Source organism: Panthera uncia (assembly GCF_023721935.1).
Source record: "Panthera uncia isolate 11264 chromosome A3 unlocalized genomic scaffold, Puncia_PCG_1.0 HiC_scaffold_12, whole genome shotgun sequence".
Taxonomy (NCBI): Eukaryota; Metazoa; Chordata; class Mammalia; order Carnivora; family Felidae; genus Panthera; species Panthera uncia.
In genome coordinates this window covers 29,241,397-29,258,216 of record NW_026057579.1, presented here as the reverse complement: position 1 = coordinate 29,258,216, position 16,820 = coordinate 29,241,397, and the positions used below count along the sequence as shown (strand labels likewise).

The 16,820-nt window shown below is 44.3% G+C and overlaps 1 protein-coding gene and 1 long non-coding RNA gene across 3 annotated transcripts in view; one reads left to right on the top strand and one right to left on the bottom strand.

Annotated features, from left to right (window-relative positions):
* The window catches only part of LOC125937664 (uncharacterized), a 206,182-nt gene that overhangs the window by 19,961 nt on the left and 169,401 nt on the right, over positions 1-16,820 (bottom strand). The window contains exon 3 of the long non-coding RNA XR_007462458.1: positions 16,564-16,671. This is a non-coding gene — a long non-coding RNA (uncharacterized LOC125937664). The remainder of the gene's footprint in view (positions 1-16,563; positions 16,672-16,820) is intronic.
* Positions 197-4,650, top strand: LRATD1 (LRAT domain containing 1). Of its 2 annotated transcripts, none has more exons than XM_049652505.1 (2): positions 197-434; positions 1,429-4,650. In XM_049652505.1, the coding sequence occupies exon 2, from the start codon at positions 1,465-1,467 to the stop codon at positions 2,341-2,343; it is 879 nt and encodes a 292-aa protein (XP_049508462.1). In that variant the 5' UTR covers positions 197-434; positions 1,429-1,464; the 3' UTR covers positions 2,344-4,650. The 2 variants fall into 2 exon arrangements, with proteins under 2 accessions (XP_049508462.1, XP_049508463.1); XM_049652506.1 differs by having other exon boundaries at positions 197-504.

Genomic DNA, 16,820 nt, shown 5'->3' with positions numbered 1-16,820 from the left:
GGGGGCCGTGCGCGTTCCGGTGCACCGAGGCCGGGCGGGCCGGGGCGGAGCGCGCGCTGGAGACCCGCCCCTGCTCCCCTCCCCCTCTCGCGGAGATTGACGCGGCCCGGGCAGCCGCCCCAACCAATGAGCGCGGCCCGGGGCGGGCCCTGGAACCAGCTGCTCCGGCTACTTAGAGTCTTCGGCTCCGCCGTGGGAAAGCAGAACGGAGTCGGGAGTACCCAGGTGGACCGGGCACCCCAGCCAGCCAGCGCGGACCGGCAGGCGCACGGGCACCGCGCCGGGTACCGCACCGCACCGTTCCGCGCGGGGCAGAGCGGAGCCGCAACCCCACGCGCCTCCCAGGACCCACCAGCCACCGCCGCCTCCGCAGCACCCATGGGGACCAGGAGACTTTAAAGGAGTTTGGGGTTTCGGGAGCAGGGAAATCACGGGTACGGAGAGGCGGCTTTCTTTGCCTTGGAAACGGTTTTTCTTCGTCCGACTGTTTGGACCCTGTGCCGGGTAGGAGGGAAAAGGGGTCTTTTGGCTGAAAGTGGACCTCCCTACTCAACCCACGCCCACACCCGCACCCGCACCCGCACCCGCACCCAGACACCGCACTGGCTCCCCCCATCCTTCCCTTTCCTCTTTGTTAGGTTATTTTAGACAGAACGGCCTCGCCCTGGCGCAGCCCGACTGGCCCTGCTGGGGAGAAGGCAAGAGAAGTACGGGGCGGAGCGCACCTGCTTGTGTGGGCAGGTGTGCCCGGGTGCGTGGGTGTGCGTGCCCTGGCGAGCGTGCAAGCGTGGGGTTAGGATTGTGTGCGAATGTGGGAGTCTGAGTGTGCCGTCGCGAAGGTTCGTCATGGTGTATATGTGACATTATCACATCGATATACTCGCCTGTCTGTGCCTGGACTCCCAGGTGAACAAGCTTTTGCCGGTGTCGTGAGTGCCTGCGAATGTGCCCGAGTGTCATTGTCCGAGGCGCTGTCAGGGGAGGAGTACGACCTAGCGCAAAACTGAGAGGGGGGCTGGCGAGGGTGGGGACAGAAATGTGAGCGCAGCTTGCTCCAAGCTCTGAGGCCCGAGGCGCCCCTTCTTCCTTCCAACCTACCCCTCGGTCCTCTCCTGGGTGTCGGTCTTCTCGCTGCTAACAACCGGCTCTGTCGTCCCCACTGGGACCCCTCGCGCCTTCCCGCTGCCTGCCTCTTCTCTTGTGGGAGTTGTACCGGGTTCCCGGATGGGGTCCGAGGCTGTGTGGTGGCGTCTGCTCTTTCCCGAAGGACGGGTGGCTTCTGCACCTGTCCTGACGCTGGGGAGGAGCGGGTGACTCCAGTGCCGGCGCGTGGGCGGGCGGACGGGCAGGTCCCAGGGGCACTGCACGTCCCGGGGAGGGGCAGCTGGACTCTGATCGTGTCTCTGCCTCTCGTCTGTGCTCCCGCAGATCCCGGCTCCTGGCCCTCGCCTCGCCGCGTCATTGATGGGCAACCAACTGGACCGCATCACCCACCTCAACTACAGCGAGTTGCCCACAGGGGACCCGTCGGGGATCGAGAAGGACGAGCTACGAGTTGGGGTCGCCTACTTCTTCTCGGATGAGGAGGAGGACCTGGACGAACGCGGCCAGCCCGACAAGTTCGGCGTGAAGGCCCCCCCGGGCTGCACCCCGTGCCCAGAGAGCCCCAGCCGCCACCGCCACCACCTGCTGCACCAGCTGGTCCTCAACGAAACTCAGTTCTCCGCCTTCCGGGGGCAGGAATGCATCTTTTCCAAAGTGAGCGGCGGCCCTCAGGGCGCCGACCTGAGCGTCTACGCTGTCACCGCGCTGCCCGCGCTCTGCGAGCCGGGCGACCTGCTGGAGCTGCTGTGGCTGCAGCCGGCGCCCGAGCCGCCCGCCCCCGCCCCGCACTGGGCCGTCTATGTGGGTGGCGGGCAGATCATCCACCTGCACCAAGGCGAGATCCGCCAGGACAGCCTGTACGAGGCGGGCGCGGCCAACGTGGGCCGGGTGGTGAATAGCTGGTACCGCTACCGCCCGCTGGTGGCCGAGCTGGTGGTGCAGAACGCCTGCGGCCACCTGGGCCTCAAGAGCGAGGAGATCTGCTGGACGAACTCGGAGAGCTTCGCCGCCTGGTGCCGCTTTGGTAAGCGGGAGTTCAAGGCGGGAGGGGAGGTGCCGGCCGGCACGCAGCCCCCGCAGCAGCAGTACTATCTCAAGGTGCACCTGGGCGAGAACAAGGTGCACACGGCCAGGTTTCACAGCCTGGAAGACCTCATCCGCGAGAAGCGCCGCATCGACGCCAGCGGCCGCCTGCGAGTGCTCCAGGAGCTCGCCGACCTCGTGGACGACAAGGAGTAGCCTCGTGGGGGGGCCACCTGCGCCTCCTGTCTCCCCGCGCCCCGCTCCCTTCCCAGCACCCGGGCTTCCTGGCCGGCGATCCGCGACCCCCGTCCCCTCTCGAGCGCCCTCCTGCGGCGGCCGGTGCCCAGGCTGCACCCTCGCACCTCTCCGCAAGTGGCCGAAAGTCTCAGGAACTGGCCCCGGGACGAAAGGGCAGCTGTGCGCGCCTGGCTGAGCCCCCCCCCCCCCCAGTGGTGGTGATGGTGTTGGGAAACCCAGCGTGCGCTTTCCCCTCGAGTTGTAACGGGGGAAAGGAGAAAGGGCTGAAGGGAGCAAGCAAGGACGTGGCTTTCCCCACAGGTCGCTAGTCAGTGACTGTCACCCGACCTCCTATAAAGGGACCATCACCGCCCCCAGTGCGCACACACAGACCAGTCGGAGGTGAGAAATGATCTTTCCAGGGCACTGTTCACCTCCCGTATGAACGTGTCCCCAGATTGCAGGATTTCCAAGAAATCGAGCCTGTCCCTTAGGCACTTGTGAATAATTCCACAAGAGAGCACTTTGGGACTCCGGGTTATCCCGAGGCTGCCCGGGACTTTTCCAGCTCTCCAGCCCCAAGTCTCCTGACATTTGTATTCCAGGCTCCGGGCAAAGCTGTAATGTTTGCTTCCAGTCCTTTCCACCGAGGGAAGCGACCGCCACCCCCACCCCATTTGCCTGTGAGTCTCCCTCGCTGGCAGAAGGGAAGCCTTCCTGGTCCCGGGAGGAAAATGGCTCAGCTGATTTGGTGAGGAGCGCGGGCCCCGCCCCCGGCAAGGAGAAGGTTCACCTGGTGTCTGGGAACTTGAATGTGTGGAGACGGCCGCTTGTTGTTCTTAACCCTAGTTTGCTCCCTGATGGGGCTGCATTTCAGAAAGAGTCCTATTTTTTAAAGGGTTGGAGGAGAGAGAGAGAGGAGGAAGATATGGCAACATTCAAGAAACCAGCATTATTACAACACCATAGCCAGAATATTTAGTTTGGCTTTTCCTAACATAGCAATCTTAGACGGTGGGGAAGTGGAAATAAAGTTTTAAAAGTGAGAGAGCAGTTTTCCAACTATGTCAACAAAGCCTATCGTGTTGATGTTTTTATTGACCATTTTAGCAACATGCTAATAAAATTTCAAATTGAAATTTTTATTTTCATGGCTTTAATCCATGATAGTTTAAATAGTGGGGGCCATTAAGAGTGGATTTAGCTAAGAGCTTAGCTAACATTGCCTTTTCACTCTATTTTTCTCAAATCTTATGAGAATTCTGTTTTTGCATATTGTAGTTAATTTTTGGCTTGAAACGGCAGTCCTCGTAATGGTGAAGGTGTTAATCAGTGTGTATGTTGTACTGAATTTCTGTCAGTTAAGGGGTTCACTGCTTGGGTGGAAATTGCTAGCGGGTTCAATGAGGTTTCTTTTCCCCATGTTGTATACCATTACCATTTCACATTTGCATTTCTTTTTCTTCCTCTCCCCTTGATGTCCTTAAGAAAGGACTCTAGAATCGGTGGCTTTTTCCCTTCCTCTTTAGCCAATCCCACAATTCATTCCTGAAAACCAGAAAGAACTTGTAGGACCAGGGCAAATGTGTGTGTTTTCCAAAAACTTAAGGCCGTTGGAAACCCCTTCCTTGGCCAAGGATGTACCAACTTCTCTCCCTGTGCTGCAGCCCCAGCCTGACTGACTGTTAATGGATTCAGTGTTAGACACCTACAGCATCTACGTCCCTTCCCAGGGAATTTGTCAAATAATGGTGTTTAGCTAATTGTGGCAAGCAACTGCATTTTGACAGCTGTGATTTAGTTGGACGGCAAATATGGCCAAAGCCAGTTTCTTGGCATTTCAAAAATAATGCAATAAAAACTAGTCGAGGTTAGCTGAGACTGGAAATGCCTTTTTTCATGGTGAAATGGTTCATTTCTGTTTTGTTTTTTTTTGTTTCCACCTTGGATTCATTCCCTGATCTTGAATCAAAAGGTCAGATCAATGAAATATGAACTAGAGTATTTTTCTTAAGCCTATTGAGTGATTTATTTTTTAAAAAATGTTTAAATGCATATGCTTTTCTTTCAGCGCATACAACGGCAAAACTTTTGTAATAACTAACTTACCTTTGCATGTATGGGGAACTAAAAGTCACTTAATTCCCTAACTTATTCCTCTTTCAAATAGCAGATGGCAGATCATAAACCGAAGTTCTTTATTGTGTCTACCTTCTCCACATTCTTTACTGTGTCCTCCCACTGTATCTTGGCTCTCTGCTGTATTAAACACCATCCTGAACACTTGTTCCAGCAGAACTTCTTGACATTTTGTCCTCCACCTGTCACTCAGAGGGTGGGGCTTAAGCAAAAGAAATGCATCGGTCGATCACACCTAATACTAACATTTTATTTCCTGTGATGGCACATAGTCTGATTTTTCTCTTACCGAGACGGTACTATAAGAACAGAGGACTGGCCCAGCACCTTTATACTTTCTAAGACTCGACTGTCAGTAAAAGTAAGAGTTTGGCCGCCAAAGTAGCATTCGTTCCTGTACTGGTCTGTCAAGGACTGGGTTGATGGTAAGACTCGTACAGATTCACAGTAGGAGAACACTCCTTACAGAGGGGACCCCTGGTCCATGTTAATAACAGCCAATGGCAAAACAATCCTAAGCATTTTGCGCCACGGAGAGGATATTCTCAAGATATTATCTAGTAACTTTCTCCTGAAAAAGTGTATTTTGAGGGCACTGTTAACAGTGTGAGTGAAACCAAATGGGTGGGTGTTCCTTTGAAAGATGCCATGGGTATACTTGATTTTTTTATTTTGAGTGAATGGAGGATCCCCGGATTTTATCAGAGTTCTAAAAATTAAAGCCAGAAGCCCCCTAACATTTTGATAGAGGTCAGGAATTTACTTTTGGTGGGAGTTCTCCTCAAGAGAACGGAGCTTCACTGTACTTTTCATGATGCTGAGTGTGGCCGAGCTGGAACTGGGTTCCACCTGCTCTCTGGTAGAGAGGAAACCTACCCTTGTGCCTCTGTTGCTTCTCCACCTTCAGAGGCTGACCCTGAAAAAGCAAATACTAAAAAAGAATGAACGTTTGTACTCCGAGGAGTGCTTTGCTACAGATTTTGTTATTAAAAAACAAGCAAAAACAAAAACAAAAACAAAAAGCTGGGGAGGAGGAGAGAGGATGGGCATACTTTGAACAAAACCAGGTCTGAGCTAAATAGATATATATATATAGATATATATATATATAGATAGATATATATATATAGATATATATAGATATATATATATAGATATATATATATAGATATATATATGTAAAGTTCCTCAATATTTAAAAATTTAAATCCCAGTCATGACTGTGTATTATTAAAAGAAAGACTAAATATGGATTCACTAGCAGATAACACACATTTGCACCAGGTTAGAACATCAAACGCAGAAGCAGCTGTAAGACCAATTATGTGACATGATTTTACCACCTTTAAAAAAACATGTTTGATATTTATCTTCCTCTTTGTGTCGTGTTTCATGGTGAACACTTTTGTTTGAATAATGATTTTTTTTTCAGAAATGCATGCCATTGGTGTTCACAAAATAATGAATTAATCTGAATAATCAGTATATCCTAACAGTCTTCAAACATTACCTTATTGGTTAATTACATGTTTATATGTTCTTTCCTTCCCTAAGAGTTCAATCTCTTAGTCATCGAATAAATGGAGCAGAGTGGAATTTCAGTGAAATTAATACCAGAGGCACAAACATCATAGAGCAACCTAATTTCCTTTTGTCCATATGCGTACCTTCAAAGCTTTCTGCTTTCTTGCTTTTAAACAGGTGAAGAGAGTCTTGTTAAGTTTGGCTTTCAGACATGACTTGCCACACGGATAATGGGTTTGTAGGTGAAAAGTACAGACTTTCAGGTTTCTAGAAACACGAAGAACTGTGTTTAGAAAATGGTTAACACCGAACTTGACCTTTTTGGTTGACAATTACTAGCTATTGGCAGAATGTGTGTGTGTGTATGTGTGTATATGCATATATATATATATATATATATATATATATACACACACACAGATATACACACATACATTTACACACGGACATCTGTGTACACATACACATTTGCATATACACATATACTTACTACACGTTTACATAATGCATGCATTCCATCTGTGTCCGTAGATACATTCCTACCAACAGCTAGTAATCGTGTTTTCATTCAGAGATATATACAGACGTGTGCACACACAAAGATTCTTTAAGACAAAATGGAGAGTGACTTGAGACCTACAAAAACAGGTGACGTTCTCTGGGGTCCTCACAGCTAGTGAACAACTGGACAGCCAGCTGGCCATCCCTGAAACGGAGCATAAAGAAAAAGAAGAAAATGTGGGAGTCGCACTTAGTTTTGTCTCAATTACAGAAGTATATGTTCCTTGTTTCTCTAACTAGAAAGACTTAAGATTCAAAGGAAAGCTGCAAAGATAAGAAAGTAATTACAAAATAAGACGCAAGAGCAAGTGGGAAAGCTGGAACATGATAAAAGAAATGAATAAGCTTTGCAACAGGGGACGCCTATTCTCTAACCAAAGGCAGGAAAGCCGAGATCTTATTTTCTGACCATTTAATAATTTATAAAATCCCCTTGATGCCATCACTCACACGTTGTATGTTTACCTCATTTGAACCTACAATAGAAGAAATTTGGGTATTTGAAGATGTTGGGGAAAAGGAAAAATCGTCTTTGGCTTTGTGGCTGTGGGTGAGTCGTGATGCTTGCATTTACTGGCAACAAGCACCCAGATGAATAGTCCCCTGTGCTGTGGAGCGTAATCAGTCTGTCTGGTTCACTGCGACTTGTGCTGAGGCACAGAGTAGGTGCTCAGTACATATAAGGCTAAGTGAGGCATGTCTACACCTCAGGTGTTCTCGGTGACACCTGATCACTAGGAAAACCAGGAATCCCACCATGTGGCTTCTCTACAAGGAAACCTAAATCACTCCAATTGAAATTGGCAGGCTTTTCCCACCTCAGAAGACCCCACAAAAATATAATTTATAAGGCTTAAGACTAGTATCAAGGGAAAGGTATTCTGAATATTCTATTTGCTAACAGGAAAAAAAAAAAACTATCAAAGAATCCAAAGACAAAATGTTCTTGTCATTTGGTTAGAAAGGGGAAAGCAAACTAATAACTCTGACTATACCTTCCCACAACTTCATCTCTCATTTACGTCAAGGGGAGATTTTTCTTGCATGAAATCACAATATTACTCCTTCAGAAAGAAGCTTATTATTAAAGCTCTTGCTAAGAATTTTCTTCAGTTATGTAAGGAAAAACCTACCAGAATATGAGCTTAACTCTCTGAGAAAATTAGATTTGACGGAGTTTGGTCATGGGTGTTTTTCTGAATAAACATTATTCATTTATACATGAAAATATCCAAATAATGGCTATGCCCATTGGCTTTTATAATCCAATTACTTTTTTATGTGAACATGAGTTCTGAACTTAATTTTGTCCAAAGGGGAGAGGCTTGTAAAATATTAGGTATGAACAGAGCCAATGTCTTAAATTCCAAGCACAAAATAAATGCCTCAAATGTTAATCTGAACTGTATTCAGTCTTCCAAAAAATAGAAAGAGATCATATAAGGCTACTGCTTATGTGCTTTCCAAGAAAATTCTTGCCATCAATCTACAATATAGACGTTAATGTTCTATTCATGCCACAATGGGAAACTTGAGGGCTTCTCTGTTATGACTATACTGATATTTGCTTTAACAAATACATTATTATTCTAAATTCAATCATTTTCCCCTCCAACAGTCCTGCAACATGCCAGCTCTTTGCTCACTGCCAAGCCCCTTGTTTTCAGATTCTCCTGGGGAATGAGCAAATCCAGGGGGATCGTACTGACAATGATTCTGTAAAACATCTCCCCGGCTCTCGGCACATGCTTTGTTTTGTCCTGCCTTCTGCTTCTCAGTGGAATTGTCTGCCCCAGGTCTGAGCCAGAGAAAAGCAAGTCTCAAGGGTAGGGTTGCCCAATTTGGCAAATAAAAATATAGGCCAATCAATTACATTTCAATTTCAGATAAAGACTAATCATTTTCGTGTAGGTGTATCCCATGTGATATTTGGGACACACTTATACTAAAAATGATCTTTTTATTTGAAATTCAAATGTAACTGCATGTCCAGGACATCACCTGGCCACTCTACTCAGGGAGGACCTTACATCTCTAAGAAGCCAGAGACCTCTGATCTTTTAGAGTGGACAAATTAAGGACACATCCTCTATCCACAGCATGGAAGTGTATTATCAGATTGCTCATGAGTCAAAATTTTAAGACCAAGGCCAGATTCAGGTCCAGGGACAAGCACATAGTCCAGGAGAAGCCGCAGAAGGAAGGGTTCACATACTCCCTAATCACTGAGAGAGTTGGTTGCATGTTTGTGTTGATGGGTGTTTCATGCATCTCTATTCTTATACTCTTTTGATTATGTTTTGTTGGACTTGCCATCCTTTATCTGAGGATATGAGGAGCGCTTTCCCAGATACAATCAGAAATACTCTATGTCACTGTTTCTAATCCCACCTGCTACTTATCCCAATCCGGTCCTCACGTCCCACCTGGCTATCCCATACCTCCCCTCCTGTCTCTATCCTTCTGGTGCCTCTATCCAAATGTGTGTGGCTACAGTGATCTTTAAAAAAATAATAACGTTTATTTTTTTTTGAGAGAGAGAGAGAGGAAGAGAGAGTGCAAGTGGGTGAGGGGCAGAGAGAGGGGGAGACACAGAATCTGAAGCAGGCTCCAGGCTCCGATCTGTCCGTATAGAGCCCACCATGGGGCTCTAACTCATGAACTGCGAGGTCATGACCTGAGCCGAAGTTGGACGCTTAACCTACTGAGCCACCCAGGTGCCCTGATCTTTTAAAATACACACTCATGGGGCGCCTGGGTGGCACAGTCGGTTAAGCGTCCGACTTCAGCCAGGTCACGATCTCGCGGTCCGTGAGTTCGAGCCCCGCGTCGGGCTCTGGGCTGATGGCTCGGAGCCTGGAGCCTGTTTCCGATTCTGTGTCTCCCTCTCTCTCTGCCCCTCCCCCGTTCATGCTCTGTCTCTCTCTGTCCCAAAAATAAAATAAAAAAAAAAAGTTGAAAAAAAAAAAAAATAAAATACACACTCATGCTCACAAGATAAAGACCAAACTCCTTATGAAGCAGTCAGTGTCCTCCATGGTCCAGCCCTTGTCTGCCACCAGCTTATACTAAGGCCACATAAAATAGTAGGCAGAACATGTAGTTTTCATTCATGCTTTCATGACTTTCTATGTTGTCCCCTTTATCTGATTGCCCTTCTTGATTCCTGAGGGGAGAACTCTTATTTACCTGCCCTTCACAGTAGCGCCATGTTACTCCCTGATATGGCTTTGGTAGTTTTCTTCTGTGTGTTCCCACTGAATTTGTTTATACCTCCCCCAGACTCTCCCCTACTATAAATGTTGTTTACATCTGTCTCTCTCTAGACTGAGCTCTATTGGGAAAGGCTCTGTGACTTACTCATTTTTGCACCTGCAAAGTCTAGCACTTGCAATAGATGCTCAGTCAGTCTCCTGAATGAATGGAAGAAGTGGGGAGAGGGAGAAAAAGCCGGCCCCTCCAAAAGAATGTGGGACATACTGCCCGTGGTTTCTCTCTGAGCCAAACCACAGTAAGAATGGGCTAAAAGTGTCAACATCTACATGATTCTCCCTAAAAACCCTACCGTAGAAAATTAGTTTCTGTTTAGAAAATAAGCTAGAAATGTGAGAAATCTATATTAGACTATAGATGATGGGAGATTAGCCATACATAGTTGAAAAGGCTTCTCTGCCCTCATTATAGTGATGCCAGCATTTCTTCATGAATGAACGTTATGAGTTTCATTATGATGGAAATGCAGATTTGTCTCCTCTTGGCAATTCAATCTCCACCTAGGTGAGATAGCTCTGTGAGTTGCAAATTTAGAAGGCAGCTGGGGGTTGACTTGCACGAAGTAAAAATGAGACAAGACATTTCCCATATGGGCTACTTTAGTCAGCGGGCCCTCAAAGACCAGAGATGTTCCATTGGCGCAGAACACGTCTGAAACATCCAAGTCCTGTTCACCTTTTGGAAAGTAACATCTTTCCCAAACTTACTAATAAGCAAATCACCTATGGCATCTGTGGAAGGAAAACAATCCCCTTGCCTAACATTCCAGCAGGGGGAGCAGGAGAAAACCAGTCTTCTTGGATTGATGACATTTGGACCTCTAGCTAGCTGAACGGCTAGAATAACTTGAAATAATTTGAAGTGCAATTGAGCACTAAAAATGTACCTACATTAATGTCTTATAAAATATATATACTTTTATATTTGAGATCTTCCCTGAAACTCTTAGGAGAAGCACCCTGTATTTTTCCAGTGAAATAGTATTCTCTGAGCACCTCTGGACATTAATGTAGTTTAATCTGGTTTTGGTCATGGTTATGGCTATTTGTACTTAAGAAAAGGTATTTTAATTTGAGATTTTTAAACCATAATATCCTGCTGAGGAAAAGAAGTGTCAAAACTCAAGAATGGAGTGCTTCTTTGGAATGAAATACTACTAACTTGGGATTAGATACCTAGGTAAATACGGGTTATGGTAAAACTGCTTTTGCCCAGAGAGCAATTTCTAGAGGAGACAGCAGATGAGATGTTTCATTATGCAGCCTCACCATCCTCATTTCAGAATCAGTGCCCCTTGCGTACATCTGTTTTATTTGTGTGTAATTTTATGAGACAGGATCTACACAAGGAAATGGGAGCAGAGGTAGTTACTTCATCCTCTACAGACCAACAAAGTAAGTGCTTGACAGCCCAGATCTGTTCTGCCCATGTTACTTCCTTAAAATCTTTAAGGGTTTTCCATAACTTGCCAGATGAAATCCAGACTGCATGGCATCATTCGAGCTGTGCCCCGTCTGTCCCCTATCCCCCAAACTCTGAAGCTTCATCCCTTGACTCGTCACATTAAATTGTCCCTATGAGTCCTCTGTACTGAACCACTTACCTTTCTCCAAAAACCATGTCATTATATGCCTTTGCTCAAGCTTTCATCTACATAGAACATCCTCCCCGCCTTCTTATCCACATGTCAAAATCCTCCTCATCCTTTCATTCACAGGACATTTATTAGCTGTTCCGTGAAGCCCTCTTTCTCCTGCAGTACATTCTACTTCAACAACAAGCCAAATTAATCCTTCTTCACAAGCTCCCATAGTTCTTTATCTGAGCATTTAACATTCACTCTACTCACTTAATATTCCAATTTTCAGCCCCTAAACTATGTCAAACACAATTTACTTAAGTTAATGGGAACCAGATTGCCTGCTGAATTGGGTTTTAATCTTGAGGTAGGGATCTTGGCATTCTGATCTTTGGTTCCTTAGTAGCTAGTAACTGGTCACATTGGATGCTCAACCAATGCTGACTTCATTTGACTCAGTTAACTTAATTAGAAAGCAACTCTTTTGCTCTAAGAACAATGGTAAGCGCTTTTTAAAAATTAATGTTCTCATGGGAGATCAACTCCCTAAACATTTGGTGGGTCCCTATTATAGGCAAGCCTTTGTTTTACATCATGTGAATACAAAACATAGTCTAGACTTCAAGAACTCCATCTGGTAAAGGAGAGAGGTACACTATTAGCCACAATCCACTACAGCCTGGAATGTAGGTCATTACCAAGGTACAATGAAAAAATATACTATAGAAGGTCAAAGGAAGAAGCACTTGGAAGGAGACATCAACTTCAAGAAATGAGTCCTTGACTTGCGTAGAAGATCTGAATGGTGTTTTTAAGACAACTACACATTTTTGTTGAATCTTTATTAACAGATGGGAAAATAGATAATTTTGGCATGTTATTTAAATCCAATAGACACTCTTTTGTCATTTTTATGTAAAATGCTATTTTTAGAGTAAGTTTGGTCCTACAAATTCTGTAGATGTGAGATTTACATATATTGAATCAAAGCCATTTTGCTGTGGAACTACTGAGATTGGCAGGTTATTAGCATTTAATTTACCAGTTAATTCGCCTCCCAGTACAGCTCTGCAGGCAAGATTTTGATTGATAGGTGAACCGGTTGCCTAAGATTTAGTTCACAGGGTTAGGACAAATTCTCTAGCGAGAAACTGTGCAAATTTGGGACTTCTTGGGGAAGGGCTGGGGGCCCTGAGCAGTGATGGTTTTAGGCCATCTGAGAAGATGCTCTCATACAGGGAGAGAGGCCAAGGCCACAGACAGGAGGGCAGAACAGTTTTAAGGGGCAAGGTAACTGTAGAGAAAAAAGCCACCAAAATGTCAGAAACCATGAGGACATTACTCAGATGCACTGTGCAAAATGTGTCAAGATTAAGACCATTTTGCCAGGCAGAATTAATAGCTGACACGGAAATATGGCCGGCAGGAAACTGACAACTCTGAGAACTGATACCGGCTCTCAGTCTATATAAACATTCCAATTTCAAAGTGCATTGTGTTTAATTTAAAAATGGCCCTGTGAAGAAAACAGGAAATCTATCAACTTTGACAATATTCCTTCAATTCAAATAACAGAATTTCTTTGAAGAAAAATAAATCTAAGCCTGTTGCAGAAGGACACCCTGAATTTGCTCAGGTCTTTCCCATGGGCTTTGATGCCAAGTGTTGGCTTTCTAAATTCTTCTAATAATTTTAATACATATGTCCATGAAATCTAGCATATAAGCAAGTTTTTCCTTCTTGTGTGGAATTCTCATTTGCTTGAAAATGGAGAAATCCCAGATTCTTCACAAAGACGGAGAAATAGTCAAAACGTCCAGGTGTATATAGGTGTGACTGGAGAGCAATTCTTTATGTGTTGAACCTCATGTTAATGAATTCCAAAGACAAACAGCTGACTTTATGCATTTATTTTAATAAGGCCGTGAAAACAGTTCATTTACAGTATAAAAACCCCTTGTCTTTTAAAAACGCTAGACAGAATATTTTAATAAATTAAATTTGTCTGCCTGTCAAATCTGTCAAATTGACAAGAACCCTCAAGGAGTATTGCTGATGTTGTAGGTTTATTCTTCCAATAGGATTACATTTGGAATTTAATATAGGCTGCTTAGTGGAAGAATCCATCCATCAGAGTAATTTTAAGTAACAAACACTAACAGAATATCCTAAGTCTCCAACCTTCTAGGGCCAGGGTGATTCTATTTCCTTTGCAAACTATTTTATTACCCATGATAGTGTCCTGAATATTAGATTTGTCTACAGTGATGAAATAATCTAAGGAGGCAAATAAGTCCACATCATCAGAGTAATAACTACTGACATTACTCAGAGATGTGCAGCCTACACAGTCATTGTCATCCTTACAACTAACCTGTGTCAGATCTCACTGTCCCCTTTGTACAAACGGGGATACTGAGGCTCGACAGGGGTAAGCACCCAGCTCAATATGACACAGCTTGCATTGAGTAGAAACAGCATGTTAATTCAGGTGCTCTGATCTGAAGCCATTATGTTTCTCTGTCTCTCACAAGATTTCCCTGGAACAATCAAATGTCTCCTTCCACCCTTTTCTCGTAGGGAAACTCCACTTCAAGTTTCCTACTAACATGGGGGAATATTTTTATTATGCCTCTGCTAGCAGTTGGACAAAGAAGAACTCTTAATTTTTCAAAACAATGTACCTAAGAGAAGTAGGTATTAGGGTGTTCAAAATCACAACCACAATCAAACTCTGGACCGACTGTTTAACACATAGGCTAATCGCCTCAATTTGATTATCTGTCTCCTGGAATAAAATTCTCAAACGCATGTCTAAATGTCAAAATGGAATCAAGCTTCAATGTTGAGGTTCTTCTGTTTTTCATCCTGAACTTCAGAAATAGAGATTCACCTGTTAGATAATATTTAAGGAGTTGCTGTCCGTCACCAGGAGTCCAAGGCAGTCCTCACCTCAGAGTCATTTATTGGTCAATAAATATTAAGCTAATTATAGTATTTGGAGGAAAGATCTCTCAAAAGTAAACAGAAGGAAAAAATAACCAATATATACATACTCTGCTTCTAATTCCTTACAAGAAGTCTAAAATTTTGGATTAAAAAAAATGTATACAAGACTTCAATTAAATTTTTCTGGCAGCAGCCTGTAAGAGTTGTACAAAATGATGCCTGTTTTAATAGCTGGCCAGCCCTAACAGCAGGGTAATGGCATGAGTCAGGCCCTGCACAGCTCTGGCTGTAGGACATACTTATACATATGAAGAGACCTGTTTAACTCAGCTACGAGAGCATTACCATGAGATGCTGCAGTGAATGAATGTTTACCCATGGCCAGTCTCGTGAAAGGATATCTTATGTCTCAACCTACGGCATTTCCATTTCTGAAGGAGATTAGTGATTCCTCATGAACCATGAACTCACTAGAGACTGAAATAGCCTGGAATAAATAAAACTAAGTAAGTAAATCATCTAGCAGAGGATGGCATAATGGAAAGGATGTTGGATTTTGAAAACCACATGGTTACAAATCTGACTCCTCACTTCCTGGCTGTGTGATCTTGGGCAAATCACTGCCCTGGGCTCCTATCCCTTTGCCTTTGAAAAGATCATAAATTCTAACTCACAGGGTTAGGAGGAAGTTAAAATTTTTTTATGTTTATTTATTTTTTAGGGACAGAGAGTGCAAGCAGGGGAGGGGCAGAGAGAGATCCAAAGCAGGCTCTCTGCTGACAGCAGAGAGCCTGATGTGGGGCTCAAACTCACGAACTGTGAGATCATGACACACACCGAAGCCAGACACTTAACCAACTGAGCCATCCAGGCGCCCCAGAAGTTAACATTTTTAATGGCGGTAAAATATCCACCTACAGTGCTTTGTAAATAAAAGGCATGCAGTTGAATCCAATGAATCTAAGCTATTAAGTGAATTTTCTTTTGCCGTTGAGACTACAGGTTTCATAATTATTTTTTTTAAGTTTATTTTATTTATTTTGAGAGAGTGAGCGCATGAGCAGGGGAGCAGCAGAGAGAGAGGGGGAGAGAGAGAATTCCAAGCAGGCTCTGTGCTATCAGGAAGGAGCCCAGTGCGAAGCTGGAACTCACCAACTTTGAGATCATGACCTGAGCCAAAACCAAGAATCTGTCACTTAAATCACTGAGCCACCCAGGTGTCCCAGGTTTCCTAATTCTTGAATGGGTTTGCATTGTCTCCACTCAGGTGGTAAATCTTTGGAGAGAATGAATCTTATCTTACTCATTTTCTAGTCTCCTTAACAGAATTTCAAGTATGTAATAGTTGTTCAAATATTTTGATAAAAATCGAAGATTTACTGAAATTTCACCTAAATAAAGATGCTGTGAGGAAGATACAAATGGGTGTGGTTTTGTTTGTTTGTTAGTTTTGTTTTGTTTTGTTAACGAAAGCAGGAACTACTCTATTAGGGGAAGGAGAAATAACCCCCTCCCAATATGTTATTCAATAATTGCATCTCAGCTGCATTGGAACCCCCCCCCCCCCAAAAACTACCTGTGGTTGTGTTTCTGTGGCCAGAGAGTTAGTTCTCCAGGCATTATATCCTCCTTCATGGAGAACCAGTCCACTCTTCGTTGCATTCCCTCCTTTCGATGGGCCCAACACTTACCATTAACTTCTCTACCCTTGAAACTGAAAACTCTGTTACATGGTTTGCCTCTGGTGCAGATTGGATAGGGATCTTACACAAATGGCTCTTTATTATAAAAGTATGTTTTCATTGGGTGTTTAGTCAGATTTTTAAAGTAAGAGGAAACTTTTATGCATATGGTATTCCTCAATCTGTAGAGACATCTGTTTCTTAGACCCAATCTCCCCTTTGGAGTACCTGCCTAGTTCATTAGCACGGTGGTTTTCAACTTTCTGGATCTTTGGGTTCCTGTAAGTTATTGGGAAGCCCACTAGAGCTTTTGTTTATGTAAGTTACACCCATCAATATTTGCCATGATAGAATTAACAGTCACATTTAGAAAAAGTATTTATGTGTTTAAAATAGCATAAATAAACACATTAAATGTTACATAAACAATAATTTTAATAAAAATAACTATATTTTCCAAAAAGAAAAGTGAGAAGAGTGCTATTGGCTTACGTTTTTGCAGATTTCTTTAATGTCTGGCTAAAGAGCAGACAACTGGATTCTTACGTCTCCTTTGCATTCAATCTGTTCCTTCATACATCATGTAACCTCTGCAGAACTCTGCAAAAACATTCGTGAAAGAATTAAAGTAGAAAAGCCAAAATCTTAGGATTATGAAAATAGTTTTGACCTAGTACACCCCATGAAAGGGTCTTAGGGACCCCACAGATTCCAGGGCCCCACTTTGAGAACCAGTACAATTGGATCTT

Excerpts from the sequence above, each read along its gene's own strand:
- LRATD1 (XM_049652505.1), top strand. The coding sequence starts at position 1,465 with ATGGGCAACCAACTGGACCGCATCACCCACCTCAACTACAGCGAGTTG.